At 42.2% G+C, this 23,506-nt stretch overlaps 1 protein-coding gene across 2 annotated transcripts; it reads left to right on the top strand.

Moving 5' to 3' along the window:
• The first annotated feature begins 523 nt into the window (after positions 1 to 523).
• Positions 524 to 22,177, top strand: galcb (galactosylceramidase b). Of its 2 annotated transcripts, none has more exons than XM_030724986.1 (17): positions 524 to 705; positions 855 to 923; positions 1,014 to 1,077; positions 1,442 to 1,555; positions 4,530 to 4,669; positions 5,094 to 5,132; positions 6,486 to 6,616; positions 15,785 to 15,940; positions 16,241 to 16,365; positions 16,586 to 16,713; positions 19,410 to 19,499; positions 19,580 to 19,669; positions 19,752 to 19,896; positions 20,205 to 20,385; positions 20,737 to 20,900; positions 21,014 to 21,090; positions 21,391 to 22,177. In XM_030724986.1, the coding sequence occupies exons 1-17, from the start codon at positions 565 to 567 to the stop codon at positions 21,532 to 21,534; spliced, it is 1,998 nt and encodes a 665-aa protein (XP_030580846.1). In that variant the 5' UTR covers positions 524 to 564; the 3' UTR covers positions 21,535 to 22,177. The 2 variants fall into 2 exon arrangements, with proteins under 2 accessions (XP_030580846.1, XP_030580847.1); XM_030724987.1 differs by lacking the exon at positions 6,486 to 6,616 and adding an exon at positions 5,311 to 5,438.
• The last annotated feature ends 1,329 nt before the right edge of the window (positions 22,178 to 23,506 follow it).

The following is a 23,506-nucleotide window of genomic DNA, read 5'->3' as shown; positions in this document are numbered from 1 at the left end:
CGATTTGAAATGAGAAAAAAAAGCAATTTATTAACTGATTACGTCGTGTTTTAGACTGCTTATTGCTAGCGGATTTATTCTGACCCAAAGTGCAGCCGTGACCGGTTCTGAATGACGGCTTTACAGCAGACAGCCGCTCCAACTTTTGCCGGTACTGCGTACCGGCTTACTTTCACGCCTGCTTACATTGATATAAATCACTGAATATATATTTTGTAAATTCAGTAAACCCACAGATGTTCATGTTAGGATGTGGTTGTTTATCCTCACTGTAATCACGTCCCTAGCATTAGTATATGTAAACACACAGATGTAGCAGAGTAGTTAAAACCTTGATGATTAGCATGAGAAGTTTACATCAGTATCAGGTTCCCAAAATATTTCAGCGCATGCGTGAGTTTACTGTTACTAAGGCAGCGGTGCCACATCCAATATGGCGGACGTGCTACTGTATCGCAGCAACGGGCCAATGACGTCCACGTCACGTGAGCACTCAGCAGCGCCGTCACGTCACATAGAAAAAGCGTACGCGCGCACAGGGTCTTGTGACCCAGAGTGTGCAGCATGGACGGCGGTGTGTCGGTGCTGTTTGTGTCGGTTGTGTCGCTCTTTGTGCATTTGTCCTCCTGTCATGTTTATGTCCTGGACGACGCCGGGGGGCTGGGGAGGGTGTTTGACGGAATCGGAGGTCTGAGCGGCGGAGGGGTGAGTTCATGTCTTCTTCTTCTTGGACTTCCTTGTACGGAACTCTGCACCACAGGAACAGCAGCTACCTGCACGCCTCTGTTATTAACTAATATTTTTACTAATAACTTTGATTTTAAGGTCGTATGTATTCTTGTGCTTCTCTGTAGGCGACGTCTCGGTTACTGGTGAATTATGCCGAGCCGTACCGCAGCCAGATATTGGACTACCTGTTTAAGGTATGATAGCGAGCAGCTCATCCACCCGGCTCAGTGTACAGTACGAGCATCTCACTGCTGCCTGTCTTTGTTTTTGCCTTCTGTGTTCAGCCGGACTTTGGCGCTTCTTTGCACATTCTGAAGGTGGAGATTGGAGGAGATGCGCAAACTACCGGTAAGGCACATTTGCTCACACCGAGCTCCTGGCAGGAGAAAAGCTCATGTAGATATTTTCACTTAAATGAGCTCAGTTCGTTTGTTACACTGCTGTTACTTTTGCATTACTCCGGTACCTGCTCACTGTGCAGTCACACAGTTAATTATATAAACCACAAAGTGACACAAATTCCGACCTAATGGAGAGCCACTTCTCACATGTGCTGAGTATGGAATGAAATGTCTGGTATGGCTACAATATTACCTATAATCACAACATATTTTGTTATTGGGGTCATATAGTAGACACCTTGGATCATTGTCATTTAAAGAATGATCTCCTTCTTCCTGCTTTGGTTCCATTGGTCCTCTGACTTGATTAGATGGAACGGAGCCATCCCACATGCACTATGAAAATGATGAGAACTACTACAGAGGCTACGAGTGGTGGCTTATGAAAGAGGCCAAGAAGAGGAACCCAAACATCACGCTCATAGGTATGTCTGCGCAACTGCAAAATGTAGTCTTTGGGGATGGAGGCAGCTGTCCTGTGATTGTAGATGCTCTGCAGAGCGGGCAGTGGAGTCGTGATCTTCTCAGCAGTCTCCAAAATCTGGGCTGTTATGAGTGTTTGGGTGTGCGCCCGGTCAACTTGTGCGGGAACGATAAACAGGAAACGGGGGCTTGGAAGGGACAAACTACCTACCACTCATCTTTTGCCTTATTATGGAGCACCGGGAGATAAACAAGGAGTTTCACTCAGAAAGAAAGTCAAGCCCAAATAAGCAACTTGACGTTCAAAAACAAGCCCAAAAAAAACGCAACCCGCAACTTTAGAAAAAAACAAGCCCAAAGTCGCTTATAATAAGCAGACCTGGCAACACTGCTGCTGATGTGCAGCTATCCGGTCTTTAAGTCTGACGTCATTTCTGGGTCCAAATGCTCCCAAATAAACAGCAATGGCATGTTCACGTTCACAATTAAAGATGATTGTAGTATATCTTATCAACTGGAGCCATTTCCACTTCTCTTTGTCATCTGTAAAATGACAGCTGAGTGTGTTTTTTTTTTTATTTATTCCAAGTCGAATCGGTTGCGGCATGTTGATCAGTGACAGCTTGGACAATGGAATTCTGTCTTCACTTAACCCGATTGCATGTGTGAAGCTCTCCAGAGATAGACAGACAGGAAGACGTCTCACTCTGTTTAAAAAAAAAAAACAGTAATAAAAAATGACTTTTATCGACAATTAAATTCATCATCAACTATTTTTATGGTCGATTATTGTCGACAATGGCAACTAATCATTGCAGCCCTACTGCAGACTGCTGCAAACTACTCATTTATGGCTAATTTAGAGTCACCAGTTAATTTAACGTGCATATCTTGGGATGGTGGGAGGTAGTGGGAGTACCCAGGACTTTCTTGCTGTGAGGTGATTGTGCTAAAAGTTACAACAGTAGCTTTTTATGTGTTAAAAAACAACTTTTTGTTTTCTTAAAAACAAATAAATACTAGGAGTTTAGACAAACTATTATTGACCATGAAAACTGTGGTGGGTCGCTGCCTGCTGTGAAGATGTGAATAAATGTAAATGGGGAAAAAGAGCTGTTGGTTCAGGATTGATCAGGATTGAGTTGTCATGGTTTCACATGTGTGGGCTAAAATGTAGAAGCTGAACTCTAGGACCCAGTTCACTCCATGTTCAGTAGGTTAAATCAGTAAGAAAGCTCATTAAGACATAATTAGGGCCCGAGCATGAAATGTGCGAAGGCCCTAATGTATCTGCTCCGTTCACATGTATGAAATTTGATTCACATATGTAACACATGCAAACGCACAAAAAAATCCTCTTGGAGCCACGCCCTAAAGCCAACAGGAAGTCTGCCATTTTTAATTAACCACGCAATTTTGGTGATTTGCAGCCCTCAGACTTTCTCTAATTACTCCTAGGTTTTGGATGTTATCAACTTCATATTTGGTTTGTCTAATCTACACATTTATCTAAATTTAAAAAATGGTTTCGCTGGAGGGCGTGGTCGTGACGCCATAGGGAAATTTTATTATTCGCCAGGAAATTTGATTGGCTCTCATTCACACCTACATAATCCAATCAGGACCAAACTTCTCCAGTAGGATGGTGGTCCGCCCCTTAACCTACACATATGATAGTATTTACTGACAGTCACAGCGCCACCTAGTGGGTACAAGAAATGTCATGTTTTACACTTTGAGGTACAGCTCCAAGGTGGTTGAGCAGAACCAGTTCAAATTTCCCCTGGAAAGCCTTAAAAAATTAGCCTTGCATTGTTTTCAAAACTGAGTTTTCACCAAAGGGCGTGACCTTGGCAGGATGGCAAATTTTGATGTTTCTCCATGAAGACATCAATGGCAGTAACTCAAACTACATTGCACAATCTGCATCAAACATTAGTGGTTTGATAAGCCTCCCGCCCTGAACACAATGATATGCATAAAATTTGTAAAAGTTAGAGCGCCACCTAGTGGGACCTGGAAATGGAATACCATGTTTTATACATGGTGCCGGAGCTACATTTTATCTACATATCTGAGATATCTGCAGGCTGATGTAGCATCTTAATACATGCAATGAAGTCTCTTGGACCCATACCCGAAACCCTACAGGAAGTCAGCCATCTTCAATTGAAGGTGTCAATTTTGCCATTTCCACGCCTGCTATGTGAACGAACTCTTCTTTGGGCATTTGACCCAGTGAGACCAAAATGGCTCCAGATCATCTAGACAAGGAGCCCATCAAAGTTATTGATGGTTTTATAAAACATCAGTGTTACCATAGCAGCACTTTGATTTTGGGATTTCAGTCATATACCACAGGACACTAAATTGTCATATCTCAAACATACATTATCCAATCTGTTCCCAACTTCACATATTTCATGAGAGTGTGAGTACGTCTGGACACACCTATGCACCAGCATTGCATCACACTCATAACGCCGCCTAGTGGGGACAGGAAATCAGCAGTAGGCTGATAGTCACCATCCCATGAGCATTATATTTTTATTGACTGGTGCAGGCATGACATACAGCATCACAACGGTTTAAGTAGTGGGCGCTTCCTGACGCCACCTAGTGGATACAGGACACGTTCAGCGGCCGAACGACGCACAGAACAAGTAGCCTGCCTGGCTCACGGCATCCAGGTGAGCCCGCAAGTCTCCCGTCCGCGACAATCTCCGAGCGCAGCACGTCTTGATCTCACCACAGGTCGATGTGCACTGGGTGTGAGGGCCCGATCATCGCCGCTTGTGAAAAGCCATTCTATGCTACAGCTTTGATATATTCAATACTTTAGGTCTTTGGCACATCTGCCACTTACTGATAGTTAGCAGGGGGTTTTGGAATGTGATCAGATATTGAAATTGTATTAAAGGTAACACAAAAATAATTTTCAGTTCTTCTTGTGCATCTGTGCTTGTCTTCATGCAGGTCTGCCCTGGGCGTTCCCTGGCTGGGTGGGCCAAGGCAAGAACTGGCCCTATGACAACCCAGACGTCACTGCAGCGTATGTGGTGAACTGGATCCTTGGTGCCAAGCAGTACCATGACCTAGACATTCAGTATGTTGGGGTGTGTATGCCTAGTTCAGTATCATGTATCTTTGTATGACTGAGCTGTGGTTACAGGCATGTAGTTCAGAATTAAAGCTGTATTAGGAAACCATTTGTGCCCACTGAAGTGTGCAGTTTCTATTAACAGCCTAATGCAGTGACTTTAAAATGGCATGATGTGAGAACGTATCAAAATCGGTCTTTGTACTAAAATAAGACTGATATCTAATAGTTGCTTAGAAATGAAGGCATGCGTGGACTGCAAAGGCTTGTTATCTTTTTCTTGAGGTAAAGCGAGGCCCTGTGCACTCTTACAAATACACGTTCACTTGGGTAGTAAGCATGTTGCATGAAAGCTTTACCATGTGATACTGGATTGAAGGATTTGCCTTAGCAGGAAATTGAGCCTGGCAGTGAACTAAAATTTCCTTTCATCCATTTAGATCTGGAATGAGCGAAACTTTGACGTCAAGTACATCAAGGTAAACCTGACTTACTTCATCTTTCAGTGTCTTTTTGTCATAATGAGTAGAATCCAGTGCGTTGAAGCAGGAAAACAGCCACTAACATTGAGATGAGACATGCAGTGTGACGTGCTGTCTGAAATGGCTTTCAAAGTTCTAGCTGAGTTCCTCTGAGAGCATGTCTTTGTTGCCAAAGGTGCTCCGGAACATGCTGGATAAAGTTGGTCTAAGTGGCGTTGGCATCATCGCAGCAGACGGCGATTGGAGCATCGCTAATTCTATGATCCAAGACCTCGGTCTTAATGCTTCTGTTGAGGTGATTGGGTGAGTACACAGTCTGAAGTAGGTTGAAATGAAATACTCTATAGTCCCACTGCACAGACACGCAGTGTAGGAATATAACTTGTACCGTGTGCTGTAAGTTCACTGAAGGCCATCTGATGCTTCACAACTGAGTGACTAAACATGTGATGAGCATAAGGTGCAGTGTTTGTGTGGGTGTGTCTTTGTTAAAGCACTCATCCAGCACAGTCCTCTGCTGTAAAGGGAAGCGCTCTGCTGAATGTTTGTGGCTGTTTTTCGGTTCAACTTAAAAGGTGAGAAGTGTCAGTTCATAAATTACATTGATACATGTGTTCTTGCATAGTAAGTGTGACTATCAGTAAAATCACTGATATTGTTGATCAGGGTTCTAGCCAGCGATTGATCGCCTGGCGCTGCACCGGGCTGAGCATTTCACCAGTCAGCTATCTATTGGAACTGTTATATCACATTTTCAGAGGCTTTTCTTCTTTAGTGGCTTAACAAAAACAAACAGTGACCCCCCCCCCCCAAATGAGATGATTCCTAATGCATTATTAGCTGAAAACTTATCTCTCAGCATAGTGTCCTATGTCCTCAGGGAAATGGGGGAAACTGGACAAATGGAGAATAAAAGAAGTGGCAGGCATAAAAACTACCTAAAGCAGATGCACAGTATCTGAAAGTCACGTCCATAATAGGAAAAAGTCCAGCAATAAATGCATATAGTACATGGATTCTGTAATTATCAAAGTAACTACTAAAATGTAGGCCACAAGTTAAGAAATCTCTGTGGTCTTAGCTTATTTTATTTCATGTACTGTCAAATATGTATCCATATCTGAAAAAAGCTTTCTTTTGCTGAGCCAGATATCTCTCAGTAGGTGCAGTCTTCACCTTGTTTTTGTTGCACCTATTGCATCAAATCTCAGCAAATGCCACTCTTTTCCTGAGAAACTAGTTCTGTAAATATGAGTTTTACATGGAAGCAGCAAATATTAGAATTTGAATTGTCTTAGCAGTGACCCCTGTCTTCTCTGCTGTCAATCTCCCTCTGACTGTCTGTACCAGCTGCTGCGATACACTCTGGACAAGAATGGTCTGGAGAGAGTCAGGATCATAGCCAGTGACAACCTGTGGGAGCCCATTGCCTTGTCTCTGCTACTAGACGCTGAGCTGAGCGCAGCTGTAGACGTGATAGGGTAGGATCCTCGTCTGTGCATGCAAACAGTACCAATAGTCTGTCACCAACTTCAGCCTGCTGCCATCTGATGGTTGTTGCTTAATAATCAGAACTGTTAACAGCACCTCTTGGACCTCTAATCACCACTAAATGCTCTAAGAAAACTGCCCCTGTGTGATGTGGTATGTCTAGTACTAGCAGTAATAACAAGCCTTCGCTGACAGCATTGAGTCTTTTATTTTATTCCTTGTGTTTGTAAGTGTTAAGGCACTGGGGAAGAACCAGTTCTGTGTTCTACAGCTGGTTAACATAGATCTTCTGTTTGCATTCAAACATACGTTATATTTGTGTGTGTGTGTGTGTGTGTGTGTGTGTGTGTGTGTGTGTGTGTGTGTGTGTGTGTGTGTGTGTGTGTGTGTGTGTGTGTGTGTGTGTGTGTGTGCAAAAATACACACTACATTGCCAAGTGTTCACTGATCTGCCTGCACATGAACCTGAGTAAGATCCCATTCTACAGCCATAGGGTTTAATATGATGTGGCCCACCCTTTGCTCCTAAATAAACAGCAAGGGCAGAACCAGTGACCATTCACTCTTACAGAAGATTGTAACATACCTTATAACTGCAGCCATTTCCTCTTCTCTTTCTCATCGGGAAAATCACAGCTGAGTGTGTGTGTTTTTTTTGGGTTTTTTTTGTTTTGTTTTTTTTTAGCCGGATCGGTTAAAACCACGAGGTACACAGCATTGCAGCATATTGATCACAAGACATTTTATACCCAGAAATGGAATTCTACTTAATTCTACTTAACAACTGGATAACAGCTTCAGCTCTTCTGGGAAGTCTTTCCACAGGTTTAGGAGTGTTTATGGGAATTTCTGACCATTCTTCCAGAAGCACATCTGTGAGGTCAGACACTGATGTTGGAGAGAAGGCCTGGCTCACAGTCTCCGCTCTAATCCATCCCAAAGGTGTTCTATCAGGCTGAGGTCAGGACTCTGTGCAGGCCAGTCAAGTTCTTCCACACCAAACTGGTTTTCCTGTAATTTGAGAGATTTTACACGTTCATCAGAAATGCACGACATCAGCCTTTAGTCCCGGCCAGAAGAAATGAGCGTTCTGTTACGTGTTGTACATGACCAAAACATGGATGGTCATATGTAAGGGACAATACATGACGGAGGGAACAGCGGCTTAATACAGTGTTCCAATCATCAGCTGTCTCACGCTCAGCGCGTCTTTTATTAAAGGTTAAGTCCACTCGTGCATCAGGGCTCATTCTCCAAGAAGTAAGACTAAGAGCAGCTTTTCCTTTCTTTTTGGGTAGACACAGAAGAAAAACATTTAGCCAGACTGGAGTCAGATTTCTGAGCATCAGTGAGTGTTTCACAGGAAGATTTAGTGATGGCGTGTCAGGAACTCCCCTGTCAGGAGTTCGGCCTCTGCAGATGACTTAGGATTTTTACTACCTGTGTCTGCTGAGCCACCATCACCAGCCAGTGTTGACGCCAGCAATGAATCTGGCAAATAGATCTCCTGGCTTTTTACGGGTGAACACTGGCAGAAAACACAGAGGGATGACTGCTTGACAGTTCATCCACACCTGTATTTGATGCTGGTACATCTCTGACCTCAGGGATAGGTTGCGTACAGCTGTATATGCCTGTGTAAACTCAACAGCCAGAGAAGCAGCTTGTTTCAAAGGGCACAGTGTCATTTAAATAAACCAAAATGCAAATTAATTCCTCGAGCAACATTAACTCATGCAAAGAAGCAAAATCGCTCACTTAACACGCATTACACCAGCGGTCAAATAGCAGCTCTTTCTCTTTCACGAAATCAGGAAATGTCTGGCTTCACATTTTCCTAAAGCTATGAAAATGTTGCCTATAAGCATCGGACACCTTTAAAATAGCACTCTTCACTCTGTCATACACTAAACTATCTTCAATAGAAGAGAAGCACACGTCTCCTGAGCTTTACCTGACAACTTGCACTGCTGCAAAAATATATAGTAACCTGAGTTTATGACCTTATGTTTAACTAAGATAAAATGAATGAGTTAACACAACTACTTCAAATCACATCAGACTGACAAAAGACAAATTAGCTGAACTAACTATACTTTTGTTAGTTGACAAAGCATGCATACGTTCAGTGAACTTATTTTGCATTTTTTCACTCAACATAAACAAATTGTTACTTTAACAACTAAAATTTGCTTTCCATCAACTGAAGTTTTTTTTTTTTTTTTGATTCAACTAATTTTTTTCTATTTAAGTTAAATAAATAAATTATTAAATTCAAGTTCATCAACAGGTTCCACACAAATGAATTATGTAGATCAAATGTAATTTTGTTATCTTCTTTATTTAACACCAGAGATCTTAAACAAAACTTTCTTTTAACCAAGTTAACAGTCACAAGAACATAAACTGACAAACTATAACAAACTTTCACTTTCAAATGTCTCATATTTGCACAACATTAAGCCTTAGCAAGTCTCAAAAGACAATTCGCAGTATAAACTTAAGTCATAAGAATAGTAATGCAGAACATAGTATAATAATTCTGAGGATTCACCCTCACAACTTTGAAATGTCACAATTATAAAAAATAAATGAATAAAACAAAACAGAAAAATACATTTGGCTCAACTGAAAAATGCAGCACAAATCCATGCAACAATGTATCCAAATTGGTGTACAGAAACTATCACCTGCCATTTTATGCAGGGTTTCTGCGGGGTAGTAAAAGGTAGTAAATTAAATGAGCTCAAATTAAGGCTATTAAAAGGTAGTAAAAGGTAACAAACAGAATTTGACTTGGTAGTAAATTTTTCATCACCCCTTCAATATATTTAGACTTTTCCATCGATGCAGACTTTTTGTTTTAAGTTCGTTTAACTATAAAATCTGTATAGAAATATAACCACTCAGCGGGACCTGAGCTGATGTTGATTGATTCGATTGGTTCCGCTGTCCGATCTGCTGTGTGCATGCACGGTGTTGCAACTGCAATTTTAGGACTAGTGAGTCATTTTGCTCCTCGTCATGGGAAAATGTAAGTTTTCACCACTTTGGCTCAGTGACCCGGCATTCAAAGACCGGCTTAAGCCAGTTATGGGGAATGGTCGAGAGCCTTTTTGTAAAGTGTGCAGAAAAAATATAAGTTTGACCTGGAACGGTGTGATGGCGATCAGATCACATCGAGCATCCACCGTTCACCAGCAGCAGATCCGTGTGTGCGGGGAGCAGATCCATATTTAGTTTTTTGGTGCTACACAAAGCACTGCAACTGCACCCTCAAGGTCAGCTACGAGCACAAATATCACTGTCACACCTCAGCAGCAAACCAGCATTCCAATATTCTACTGGAAAATAAATTATCTGCTTGTGAAACTTGAATTTCATGGCGTTTTGTTTATATTCTTAAAAAAACAAATTTCCTGAGTCTTGTTGAAATGTGTTTGGAATATTAATGTGTATGAGGTCTTAGTCAAGACAAAGTCACAGTTACACCTTCAAGTCAGTGGGATAAAGTTTTGTGACAGATGGGCGATCATCTTACATGGCTTAGTGCCGCCACCCCAAAAAAGGCTGCTGCTCGATTTCATGCTGGTAGTAAAAATAGGCAGTAAATTGAAGTCTAGGATTCCTGTATAAACCCTGTTATGACATGTATAATAGATCATTCATGCTTTTAATCATGCCCGCTCATTTAAAGTGTTCCCAGCTGCATTTCTTTTGTATTTGGTAAACATCAGTGCTACACTCGAGCTCAAAATACAGTTTTGTCTATTCCACCTTCATTACATCATTCAAATAATCACAGCAAACTAATCTCTAGATTTTTTTTTTTTTTTTTTCAGGATTACTGCATCTTTTGGTTTGTTATTGTTAAATCCAGCAGTTTTTTTGTAATTATCTAGTGTAACTACACTGCAAAAACACAATCTTACTGAGTATTTTTGGTCTAGTTTGTTGCTTAGTGCGAAGATATTTGCACTAGAACCTAGACAAAAATACTTGCACTGTCCATGTCCAAATAGTTCAGTGTTTATTTATATAGCTTGTTGCTGAGCATCAGTCCCTTCGTTTAAAGTTTTCAAGCATCCAGTTGGAGGAAGATCTTCTGAAGCACCTCAAAGAAGACTTCCAGTTCTTTCGGGTAGCACAGATTCATTGCATATATGACACCCATTAAGACTGCACATGCAGATACAACATCACCCAGGTCCTGGAGAAGTACAATTCCTTCAACATCTGGAGGAGTAGTGGCTTCACCTCCCTCCACCTTTATGCTGTAGATGCCAACAGTTAGCTGCTCCATATCCCTCTGCACAGCTGGCCCGTCTGAAACCTTTATCAAAGAAAATCAGAGACAAAACCTGTGACTCACGGAAATGCTAACCAGATAACAAAATTGTTTCAAATGATTTTGTCTGATATGAGTTCTTCCATTTACCAGGATATGTTGAATTAAATCCAAAGCTTGTGCCATGTCAAGTCTGGAATTTTTTTTCTAATTTTTGGGGCCTAAATCATTGTGTACAGTGCATCCAGAAAGTATTCACAACATTTAAGTTTTTCCACATTTTGTTACATTAGATTCCAAATTCTATTAAATTAATCCCTTTCCTCAGAATTCTACAAATACCCCTTTACGACAATGTGGAAAACAGTTTGACTGGTTTGCAAATATATTAAAAATAGAAAACCAAGAATTCACATTTACGTAAGTATTCACAGCCTTTGCCATGAAGCTCAAAATTGAGCTGTTTCTACTGGTCATCCTTCAGATGTTTCTAGAGCTTAAATGGAGTCCACCTGTGGTAAAATTCAGTTGATTGGACTTGAGAAACAAGATTCTGTGTCTGATGAGACAAAGATTGAACTCTTTGGTGTGAATGCCAAGGATCATGTTTGGAGCTAACTCCACCATCCCTACAGTGAAGCATGGCGGTGGCAGCATCATGCTATGGGGATGTTTAGCAGCAGGAACTTTCTGGCTACAATTTATAGAATTGTAATGTTATATTTGTTGCAATTTCTGCAGTCGCCTTGGCAGATATCTGGGAAAAAAATTTTTTTTAATGTAAATGATCATTTTTACCCTCATCAATAAAGAATATATGAAAGCTTTTTTGCCAATAAGTGATTGCAGCTTCTACCTTGTGACAGGAGGGTTATTTCTCACTTAAAATGATGTAATATCATTCATGAGAGATGTGAGAGATGTTTTTTTTTTTTTTTGGCAAATACCAGAAATCACTTTTTGGCAGACGTTCACTTTTTGGCACAACTGAGGCATATCTCCAAAACTCTCCAAAAGTCGCTGAAGTCACCGGAAAAAGTTGCTAAATTTATTGCTAGTTGCTTTTTGGAAAAAAAGTCGGTAGGGGGTCTGAAAAGTCCTAATGACAAAGTTGGCAACACTGGCTGCCGGTGTTGCCAAAAACTTATTGCAGCTTCTACCATGTGACAGAAATGTTCTTTGACTCAAAATGAATTGATATCATTCATAAGAGATCATGTTTGAGATATGCTTGACAGATTATAGATCCACAAGTCATGTACAACAATAAAAAATACCACCAATAATTTTTTTTGACAAATACCCTTAATCCCTTTTTGGCACAGACCGGCTATTCAGATGACAAATCGATCCACTGTCACTGTGTACAGTGTGGCGGCGTGTACATTTTGCATAAATGCAGTGCAGTACACATACACATTGTGTATCCTGCCTCTCACCCTATGACAGCTGGACTGTTGCATAACTCTGTATTCATTCATGCTGCATGTTTCTCACAGTTATTGCTGCTGTCATTTGCACAAGTCACTGCTGTGGCACCACGGCTCTCTACCATTACTATACATCCAAACCTGTTAATTCCATATTTATTTTTAATATTAGTAGTTAATAGTTATAACATTCAAGTAATTTAAAGAAGAATAAATATAACTACTAACTACTTACATGGGCAACACTGGGACAGAGGACAGTATTTAATTCCACTGCGTGCAAATGTGATGCAAATGACAAAGAATCCTTGAATAGGCTCCAGCCCTCCTGCGACCCTGAAAAGGATAAGCGGAAGAGAATGGATGGATGGATTTTTATTAGTGCAACAATATAATATATTAATAGATCAGAGTATATTTGATACCAAGATTTCCAGAACTTTTCAATACCAGGATGTGTTTTTGATAGGGGTGGGACTCAATTAAAAAAATTAATCTAATTAATTAGGAGCTTTGTAATTAATTAATGGCATTTTAATCACATTTAAATATTTAACATGAGAAATATTAATTTAAGTTTGGTTGATGAATGAATCAATATACATAAGCTTAAACTTTAAAATTTAGTTTATTTTCCCCACCAGTCTACTACACAGACCAATGGAGGGTAGAAGTGCTCCTGTGATAAACTCCTGAAATTAAAGTTAAGCATCATAACTGGATAGTTTTATTCAACATTAATGTCTTTAGTATATTTATAGTATACTAAATTTCCAACTATATAGTTGGAAATTAATCATTTGCTCAGCTGTATTCCTTGATGTTGAAATGTGTTATGCTTGTTTTGCTTATTTTGAATTAAAGAATTAAAATCAAACCACAAAAAGGAGAAAAAGTTCGTTCTCCGTTTAACAGCTGCTTTTACACAGCTGTGCTTCGCGCTGTCGTGGTTGCTAGGCGACATGAGCTACGCTGAGGTGAGGGCAGGTGACGCTGATATAAAGGCGAGACGCTCACTTCCGGCCTTTGTGGTCTTCGTGGGCTCCAAAGGACCCGGTCTACGTGGGCCAGGTCCTTCGAAGGATGCGGCCCTTGAATTTTTGACATCGTGCGTCGATATAATCTGTATTTCTGGAACTCGTGCACTGAGAAACGTTCAACGGTGCAAAGTGCGATTAAAATGCGTAAAAATTTTTAATTCGTTATTTTCCGCATAATTAATTAATCAAAATTAACGCATTAAAGTCCCACCCCTAGTTTTTAATACTTGAAATTCCAAATAAGCAGGTGAAATTAAATGTCATGAAAAAAGATCAACATTTTCTTTGTACACTTTTGGGGAGGTCTGAAAAAGAGTACTCTCTGTACACTTTGGAAAATGTTGATAATTGTGAATGACCCCTAACTCTCTTCTGAGTTAAAACTCACGTTCCTCTCTTTCCCTCTCCATGCTAAAACAAGCCATCCGCAATTTTACCCTGGCACCTAATCTAGAACCAGGAGATGACTCAGCATAGTCTGGATCGAACCACAGCAAGGTTGACAGGCTTTTCCTCCGCTCCACTACCCTGTAAACCAGGCATGGCAGCAGTCAGTGGTGGCTTGGTTGCTTCACCATAGGATGTGCATCCTCTGCTGGTGCACAGCTTTGGTAATTAAACCATCCAAAAGGGTAGCTCTCAGATCGTGTTTCCTGAGTGAAGATACAACAGGAACATTATACTGTTTAGCAAGGGCAAATGGATCTGCCTTTCTACATTCCCCACTTGGAAATGGGAACAATGGGAGGAGGACAGCTCCTACAGAGGAGGAGAGAGAACTGAATACACAAACACAGCACAATGGCTGTAACTCCCCCACATGCTGCCCAAGCCTACCTGGGAACATGAACAAGAGGTGCATAATTGAAACCATGCCGGCTCAGATGTCTCCTGGAGTAACAAGGTCCACGTCAGGTGTTGAGGAACCAGAAGGTACGGATGAGAAGTGGGCTACTGGAACAAGGCTATGGCATAAGTGGACAAGGGATGCAAATAGGGACCTGTTGGAATGCTACTATGCATGTAACCCCAATGAAAAGGGTTACATGAACAGGATGTGGGACCTATGGATTCTTTAATACCATCAATAACATCTAGCCTAACATCAGAACAACTACTAGCTCAGTGTTCCAAACAGTTCCATCCAGAACAAGCAACTGCTGTTGACCCGCCCACACTCATACATAAAGGAGCAGTTCACAGAAAAGCGGTGGAAACGCGGGCCTGTTCTAAATTGTTCATTGAAACCAACAACGGCACTGGCACGAGCACCGGCACCTCGGCAGTGGAAACCTAGTATGAAAGTCTATTGGAATATATGAATGCAGTATAACAGGCAATCTCTACTGTGACCATTACTAAAACTAACCAGCTTCCCAATATGGGCAAGTGGCTCCAGTAGATTCCAAGAACAACATCTGAGATCTCCATCCAGAAAGGTACAGTCCTAGGAATGGCTAAGATACTGCACTGGTTCTTCAACCTCCCAGCCCTTTGGTAGAGGACCCAAGCTTGAAGGTCAAAGACCTCCACCTGTAAAACCTTTCCTGGTTTGGGGGGTTGTCTCCCTGTGGCCCTCACTGCTACTTAACTGACCAGAACAGTATCCCAGAACTTTAACTTGATGCTACATTGTGATAAGTTAAAGGTGAGGTGGCTCGGGCATCTGATCAGGATGCCTCCTGGGCGCCTCTTGGGTGAGGTGTTCCAAGCACGTCCCACCAGGAGGAGGCCCCGGGGCGGACCCAGGACACGCTGGAGAAATTATATCTCTCGGCTGGCCTGGGAACGCCTCGGGGTCCCTCCGGATGAGCTGGTGGAGGTGGCTGGGGAGAGGGAAGCCTGGGCTTCTCTGCTCAGGCTGCTGCCCCGTGACCCCACTGGTACATAGGTACAATCATTGTTTTTGCTTCTCAGAATGAGTTTACAGTTAATCATTTTATTAATTGTAGAACCTCTGTCATCGATAAGCTAGAGTGTCCAAGCAGTTTTTTCTACAGTAGTAGAACAAAAATATCTTTGTTGGATATGTGCGCATAACATAAATATGCAAAATTCACACATAATATTAATTAGCCCATTCCTAGAGATTGGAATTGTTAATTCCAAATGCATCGGCATTTGGAATTAACAACATTTGTTTTTCCATAAAATAAGGCAACTGACAAAGAACTCTTAACCAAAGGATTACAAAATCGTATTATTGTATCATCAGATGTGCATAATGTCATGTTTTGTCTTTTTCTAATAAACAACTCAGCCTCATGAGGTATAAAATACAGGCATTACAATCTGTTTGATACTCAGTCTGTTTACTGCTGTGTAGGAAAAACTAAAATACAGAGATCTGAGCTGTGGTCACCAAGTTTGACTTTTGTGTGCTGTATGTGTGGCGATCAGGGCTCACTATCCAGGTACCAACACAGTGAAAGAGGCCCTGATGACACAGAAGACGCTGTGGTCGTCAGAGGACTACAGCTCCTTCAACGATGAGACGGGTGGAGGCTGCTGGGCTCGCATCCTCAACCAGAACTATGTCAATGGACAAATGACTGCGTATGTAAAGACACAAGCAACACATGGTAGCAAAATATTAAGCATCTCAGGCAGTGTGTATGATCAGATGTGTTGAATTTCATCAGTGTGATGGAGGTGTTTTTTAATTAATTGCTAGCATTATTTATGTCTACACATCTAGTTAAAGCACTTGAAGGTACTAGTTTACTAACATCACAGATTAATATCTGTTAGACAAGAACATCAATCAGTAAATGCAAAGATGAAATTAAATGTATACCCAGTGAATACGTGTTTCAGACCATTTCATTTCTGCATTGACTGTAATCCTTTCTCCAGCACCATCTCCTGGAACCTGGTGGCCAGTTACTATGAGGAGCTGCCATTCGGCAGGGACGGGCTCATGACAGCTGAGGAGCCCTGGAGTGGCAACTATGTGGTTGAATCTCCAATTTGGATCACAGGTGTGCATTATAGTCTGTTCATAGGTACTTTGTTAATATGAGACATGCTATGTTGAGGGTGAAAACATCTCAGTTGTGAGACATGGTCAGCCAAATGTTTGGCACAGACGGGGATGAGAACAGCCTCATTTGATTTTGAAAATTAATAAATCTGGCAGTTGTTGGGCCTCTCTGAGGTATTTGTTTATTAACCCTTTGTTTTGAATTGTTTTCCTTGCAGCCCACACTACACAGTTCACCCAGCCGGGATGGACCTACCTGCAGACTGTTGGACATCTGGCACAAGGTGGAAGCTACGTTGCCTTGACTGATGGGAAGGGAAACCTCACTGTTGTTATAGAAACCATGGCAAGTTAGGCTTCCCTGTTTTCCACATTTTTACTTTTTGTCTCTGGGGTTTTCGTCTCCTTGCTCTATGATTTTACAGTACTGTCCCAAAGTTATGAGCTACCCTCCATTTCTCTGTATTCTCTTTCCAAGGAGGCAGGCTTTATTGTAGTTTTCTAAAATGGTCTTGAACTTGCCAGGCATGAAATGATTAATCAGAGAAATGAAGAAAATCATAATTTCATTTAACTTTCAGGTTAGACTGAGCAAATGTAACAAGTTGTACCCCAAAAATATCAGTAAGATGATATAATGTGAGTAGGACACAGTTCTGAAGTTTCCAGATGGTATTTACTTATAGAAAATTAATTTGTGAAATATATGTACACTTTTTATTTTAAAAATCTATGCTACCTACCATTACACCATGCTGGGAACAAAAGGATGACACATCATTTGATGGAAATGAAAATTCTTGACTTAGAGAGGGCACACAAGTTTGCATCTGAAAGCTTCTGAGTTTTGTGCTTTTTTGCAGCGTGTCCGGTGTGTAAAGGCTTTTCTGATTTTGGCTGGTATCTCTGGCTCTGCGTTAGATCGGGTTTCTTCCTGTTTATCTCATAGGACTGTCTCTGCAAACAAGTTCTCCTCTAATACTAATCCCTAACCTGTGGTGTTCCATAAAGGGTAATAATAGTAAATTCTATTGGTGGGAAAAATGCGCCACATCAACCAATGAAAAAGACCACATGGCAACGTGTGAGAGAGAAACAGCTGAAAGGTGTGAGTGACGGGGAAAAAGAGAGACAGCGTATTGATAGGGAGTTCTGAAGTTTGGGGGATTTAGCCTGTTTGGAGTGTATGGTTGGTGTGTGGTGTGTTGTGTATTCATGGGCAGGCAGATGCTGCTAATAAACCACCACTCAGATGTAAATGCTGTTTCCAGTTGTACAGCAGGAGGAGGGACACACCTGGAAGTGTCAGGCCTGTGATGGGCCCCTCCGTCTTTGGTGGACAGCAAGTGTTTTTTGGAGCGGCACAAATAATTTGTGTGGCCTCTGACTGTCTGTAAAAAACACCTGAAGCATTTCCTGCATTTTAAGTAAATATTTGTATTTGTAACTTTGTATAGGTTTTTCAAAAGTGCAACTTTCTGTTTTAATTTATAAAAATAGTTTGATAAATATGTTTGTGGTTTTCACAGTAAAAAAAAAATGGATTTTGTTTTTTGCTATTCATAGGTCCAATGTGTTAATAACTGCACGTGAGGCTGAGCTGAGAAAAATGAACGAAAGGTAAACAGGTTTTAAGCTGAACTATATTCAGCTGGAGGTGTCTGTTTAGCCTCACCAGCGGGATAAGCAGTCCACTGTTCTAACCCAGATTAGTGACTAGTTCTTTAGCAGTTATCTCGCTCTAAATGTTAACGAGCGTGAAACACTGATTATAGCTCCTCCTGAACTGTATGCTAAAATCAGCCAGCCTTTTGCTGCTTCTTGTTGAACTGCTAAGTCCAGCGTTCAAAATCTTGGTGTAATATTTGATTCGTCCTCTCTGGGCCTTAATTCACATGTAAAATATATTTCTTGTTTCTGTTCATTTCATTTAAGGAACATTTCTAATTGGGACACAGTCTCAAGTTACAGCCATGAAAATTCATAGCATAGACTATTTTATGAGCTGCCTCTAATGGTGCAACTTCTCCAGCTAAACTATGCATATGTAATCATTTAATTAACATAATTTATGCAAATATTGGCAGTTTTAAAGCAGTAAAAAATAAGAAATACAGAGTTGGACCAGATAATGGCAAACAACACTCTTATATTGTTAAAGATTGGGCTTTTGGGTGAGGGAGGCCAGACACAAAAAACCTGTGGAAGAAGAATCAAGGGAACAATTTACCTGCTCAGGACAGAGTTACCCACCACCCCCTGGAGCCAAGCCTGGGGAGGGAGCTCAAGGGAGAGCATCTGACTGGGCACAGCCCAAGGAGGAGACATAACTTTTGCATCTCATAATTTCTGATTTTCTTGGTCCCCTCTGTGACACGCCACTCAAACCTGCATATATTATAATACAGGGCTCTTCAACTCCAGGCCTCGAGAGCCGGTGTCCTGCAGGTTTTAGATGTCTCTGCTTCAACACACCTGAGTCAAATATAGAAGTCATTAGCAGGACTCTGGAGAACTTGACTGCATACTGAGGAGGTGATTCAGCCATTTGATTTGGGTGTGTTGGATCAGGGACACATCTAATCAGGACACCGGCCCTCGAGGCCTGGAGTTGAAGAGCTCTGTTCTAACATATTTGATGCACTGTCCAGAAACTCCTTGTACATAAAGGTTTTGGGGCTGTTGTTCCTTATAAATAGTCACAGACTTTTAACCTTTAACCCTGCAAATGTCCCCTCCATGGCATGCAAAATTCCACTCTGCCTTCTGGCTAATATTAGCTGTATTCAGTTTGTTCATGAATAAATAAGGTGATTTTACAAAGCAAAGACGCATCAATAATTTCTATAGTAATGCCTCACACAGGTTTGGGTAGAAAAAAACACTGGTAGCTTTGCAGTGTCAAAGACGAACAAATGCTCATTATACTACTTTGTTGGGCTTTGTGTGTGTTATTGTGGCTCATACAGCTCAAATGTGAGAGTACAATCTGCTCCAGGTTCTGGAAAGCTTCTTTAACCAAGCTGTTTGTTTCCTTTGCAGACTCACAATCATTCAGTGTGTGTGAGACCTCCACTGCCTCCCTTTAATGTGACATCTCAAAATGCAACTTTCCAGCTGAAGGGATCCTTTGTAAGTTCACATGGTCTTCTTCAATCTGCTGAAAGTTTGGCTTGTATTGTTAAATTATTTAAGTAGATTTTTTTTTGTAGGCCTCCATCAAGGAACTCCAAGTGTGGCAGTCACAGTTTAACTTCAAGATGAACAAGCCCTCCTTTTTTGAGAAGCTAAAGCCACTGAAGGTAAAGGCACAGGGAAAGATGCACCTCACTGATGTGCTGTCACAGTCAAGAACTGTAACAGTGTCTTTTATATGACCACTAGCTTGAAAATGGCTCATTCACCCTTAATCTGGCTGAAGACGAGGTTTACACACTGACCACTATTACTACAGGAAGCAAAGGCAGCTACCCCGACCCGCCTCCCTCAGCTCGCTTCCCTAAAGTGTACAAAGATGACTTTGATGTTCGTAAGTAAAGCATGTATATGACCCTAAATGTCACAGAATTCCCAACATCTTTAACAGAGGGGTCTTCATCTGCTTCTGTGTTCCTTTGGGTTTTTTAAAGTGGAAAGTTTTAAACCTAATCTTAAAAATATTTAAAACTATATATATGTATCTTAAAAAAGAGGGAAAAAAACACACATATATAATTTTGTTGGGGTTTTATTGTCTGTATTATTGACTTGAACTTACAATATGAGGCACCTTGAAGTGACTGTTTGCTGTGATCTGGCGCTGTTTAAATAAACGTGTGTGACCCCTCCCCTCTATAGGAACCCCACCTTTCTCAGAAGCTCCAAACTTTGCTGATCAGACAGGAGTGTTTGAGTACTACATCAACCTGACCGATCCTGGACCTCACATCTTCACCTTAAGACAGGTTCTGACAGAAAGACCCATCACATGGGCAACGGATGCTGACCAGCCCATCAGTGTCATTGGAGACTATTACTGGTGAGTTGATGTTGAGAGTAGTAACGGTCAGTATAGCACCCATGGGCTGGCTGTGGCTCAGGAGGTAGAGCAGGTCACCTGCCAAATGAAAGGTCTGTGGTTCGATCTCCAGCTACTCCAGTTATATTGGGCAAGATACTGAGTTGGCCTGATGCATTCATTAGTGTGAGAGTGGATACACAAGGCACTTAGGCACAGAAAAAGAGCATGTGTGTGAGTCTATGTGAGATTGGGTGAATGAAGCTTGTAGTAAAGTACTTCGAGTGCTCAATTAGAGTAGAAAAGTGCTATATAAGTACTGTCTCACCTAAAGTGAGTAATATTTCAGTCTGTTATATTGCTGTGGTACAGGCAGAACCTGACAGTTACGTGTGATGTCTTCATGGAGAACATAAAGACTGGTGGTGTGTTCGTAGCAGCCAGGGTGGACAGCGGAGGCCAGTCGATCCGCAGGGCTAAAGGAGTCTTCTTCTGGGTGTTTGCTGATGGCACCTACAAACTTACCAATGATCTCGGTCAGTACGATCGCTCTGCTTCATCACACTTTGCTTCAGACTGAAACCAAAAGCCAAGTTTTCCACAGTTTCCACAGTTGGCTGGTTTGTTATCGCTGTTCTTTTGCCAACAGCTGGGCAGACCGTGCTCGCAGAGGGGCAGTCTGGTACCCGGGCATTTGGCTGGTACACCTTGTCACTCACTGTGAAAGTAAGTAGACACTTTTTACTGTTTGTAAAAATTTTCTACTCACTCCTTTCTGTTTCTGATTAATGCAGTTTTAAATGCAGTGCTCCACTGGAGCCAGTGTGTTAATACTTTCCATCTCTGAAAAACCTGAATAGGTACCTTCTACACAAACTACTATTAAAAAAAAACAATCATGAAAGGATTTCAAAAGTAAAACTTAGTAGTTGACCCTTTTTCGCGGGGGTGGGGTGGAGGTGGGGGTGGGGGGGATATCTAAAGTTGTTGTGCTGTTCACAGCTGTGATCCTTCTCCTTCCTGTAGGGCCAGTATGCATCGGGGATGCTGAATGGATACCCTCTATGGAAGAACGCTGTGGTACTGACTCCAAAGAGTGGCTGGGCTGCCATTGGAACACACTCGTTTGAACTGGCCCAGTTTGATAACTTCTCTTTGGTTGCAGAGTGACGATCTAACTCTGAAGATTTCCACTGTGCTACTCTGATTCACTTATGGACTCACACACATTAAGGGTGCCAGCTTTTAAAATGGGAGAAAATTTGGGGGAAATGGCTTCTAGTATTTGATAAGCATGTAATCATCTGTAATTATGAGTCACAATGTTCTTGTTTTTGTTTGCCATATCAAGAGTGGATCGGTCAATAGATTTGTTCTAATGCACCTGTTTCATACACACCAGAATCCAAAGCTTAACCTCGACCATCACACGTACAGCGTGTGGCTTGTAGATTGAGGCTACTATCAAATGGTCACATCTTAGTAGTTGGCTTGTCACCACCATTGGAGCATCCCTCAGTTTCTTAGTGGGATCCACTCCTCACTCATTACATGTGGTTTCAAAGCAGCAAAAACAGCAACAGCCTAAAAGATCAGCTCCAAGCTTGAAGTAAATGATACATCTTGGTGGCTACCTCCATGTACAGTACATGTGGTGAAAACAGGTCACACATAGCACTGAATCCTGGAACTTTGATGTGACTGTAAATGATTTTGCACTGTGGCTTTATATTGTTTTTTAACAGCTTTCCAATGTTTGTGTTTAATGAATGAATAACTTAATGAAATAAAGAACAGCTGCAGATTTGTGAAATCTAACCTGAGGCTCTTCCAGAAAGCAGGTTCACCTAACTCTGATACCTAGCAATATTTATTATATATTTGAAATATTGTTTTTAAATACTTGAGTCCTGGTCGTGGAGCGCTGGACCAGCTCTTTATCCTCTCAAGGATATTCGAGTGTGCGTGGGAGTTTGCCCAACCAGTCTACATGTGCTTTGTGGACTTGGAGAAGGCATTCGACCGTGTCCCTCGGGGTGTCCTTTGGGAGGTCCTGCAGGAGTATGGGGTGTCTGGCCCGTTGTTGCGGGCCATTCAGTCCTTGTACAACCACAGTGAGAGCTTGGTCCGTATAGCCGGTAATAAGTCGGCTTCGTTTCCTGTGGGTGTTGGACTCCGTCAGGGCTGCCCTTTGTCACCGATTCTGTTCATAAATTTTATGGACAGAATTTCTAGGCGTAGCCAGGTGGCGGAAGGCTTCTTCCTTGGTGGCCTCAGAGTCTCATCTCTGCTTTTTGCAGATGATGCGGTTCTGTTGGCTTCATCAGGGGGGGGCCTCCAGCTCGCAGTGGAACGGTTCACAGCCGAGTGTGAAGCGGCTGGCATGAGAATCAGCACCTCGAAGTCTGAGGCCATGGTCCTCAGCCGGAAAAGGGTGGAGTGCCCTCTCCGGCTCAGGAACGAGTTCCTGCCCCATGTGGAGGAGTTTAAGTATCTCGGGGTCTTGTTCACGAGTGATGGGAGAAGGGAACGGGAGATCGACAGGTGGATCGGGGCTGCTTCTGCAGTGATGCGGACGCTGCACCGGTCCGTCGTGGTGAAGAGGGAGCTTAGCGTAAAAGCGAAGCTCTCGATTTACCGGTCGATCTACGTTTCTACCCTCACCTATGGTCACGAGCTTTGGGTAGTGACCGAAAGAATAAGATCGCGAATACAAGCGTCAGAAATGAGTTTCCTTCGAAGGGTGGCTGGCCTCTCCCTTAGAGATAAGGTGAGGAGTGCGGCCATCCGGGAGGGGCTCAGAGTAGAGCCGCTGCTCCTCCACATCGAAAGGAGCCAGTTGAGGTGGCTCGGGCATCTGATTAGGATGCCTCCTGGGTGAGGTGTTCCGGGCATGTCCCACCGGGAGGAGGCCCCGTGGTAGACCCAGGACACGCTGGAGGGATTATGTCTCTCGGCTGGCCTGGGAACGCCTTGGGGTCCCTCCGGATGAGCTGGAGGAGGTGGCAGGGGAGAGGGAAGCCTGGGCTTCTCTGCTTAGGCTCCTGCCCCCGCGACCCGGCCCTGGATAAGCGGGAGAAAATGGATGGATGGATGAATACTTGAGCAATAAGTTCTAACCATTTACTAATAAGGGAGAATG

This window comes from Archocentrus centrarchus, unplaced genomic scaffold (assembly GCF_007364275.1).
Source record: "Archocentrus centrarchus isolate MPI-CPG fArcCen1 unplaced genomic scaffold, fArcCen1 scaffold_44_ctg1, whole genome shotgun sequence".
In the NCBI taxonomy this organism is placed as follows: domain Eukaryota; kingdom Metazoa; phylum Chordata; class Actinopteri; order Cichliformes; family Cichlidae; genus Archocentrus; species Archocentrus centrarchus.
This window is presented reverse-complemented; position numbering and strand designations above follow the sequence as displayed.

Bases quoted from the DNA above. Each gene is read 5' to 3' on its own strand.
- galcb (XM_030724986.1), top strand. From the start codon at position 565: ATGGACGGCGGTGTGTCGGTGCTGTTTGTGTCGGTTGTGTCGCTCTTT. The intron at 706-854 runs GTGAGTTCATGT...GCTTCTCTGTAG, and splicing joins GAGGTCTGAGCGGCGGAGGG to GCGACGTCTCGGTTACTGGT. The intron at 20,901-21,013 runs GTCAGTACGATC...TTTTGCCAACAG, and splicing joins CAAACTTACCAATGATCTCG to CTGGGCAGACCGTGCTCGCA.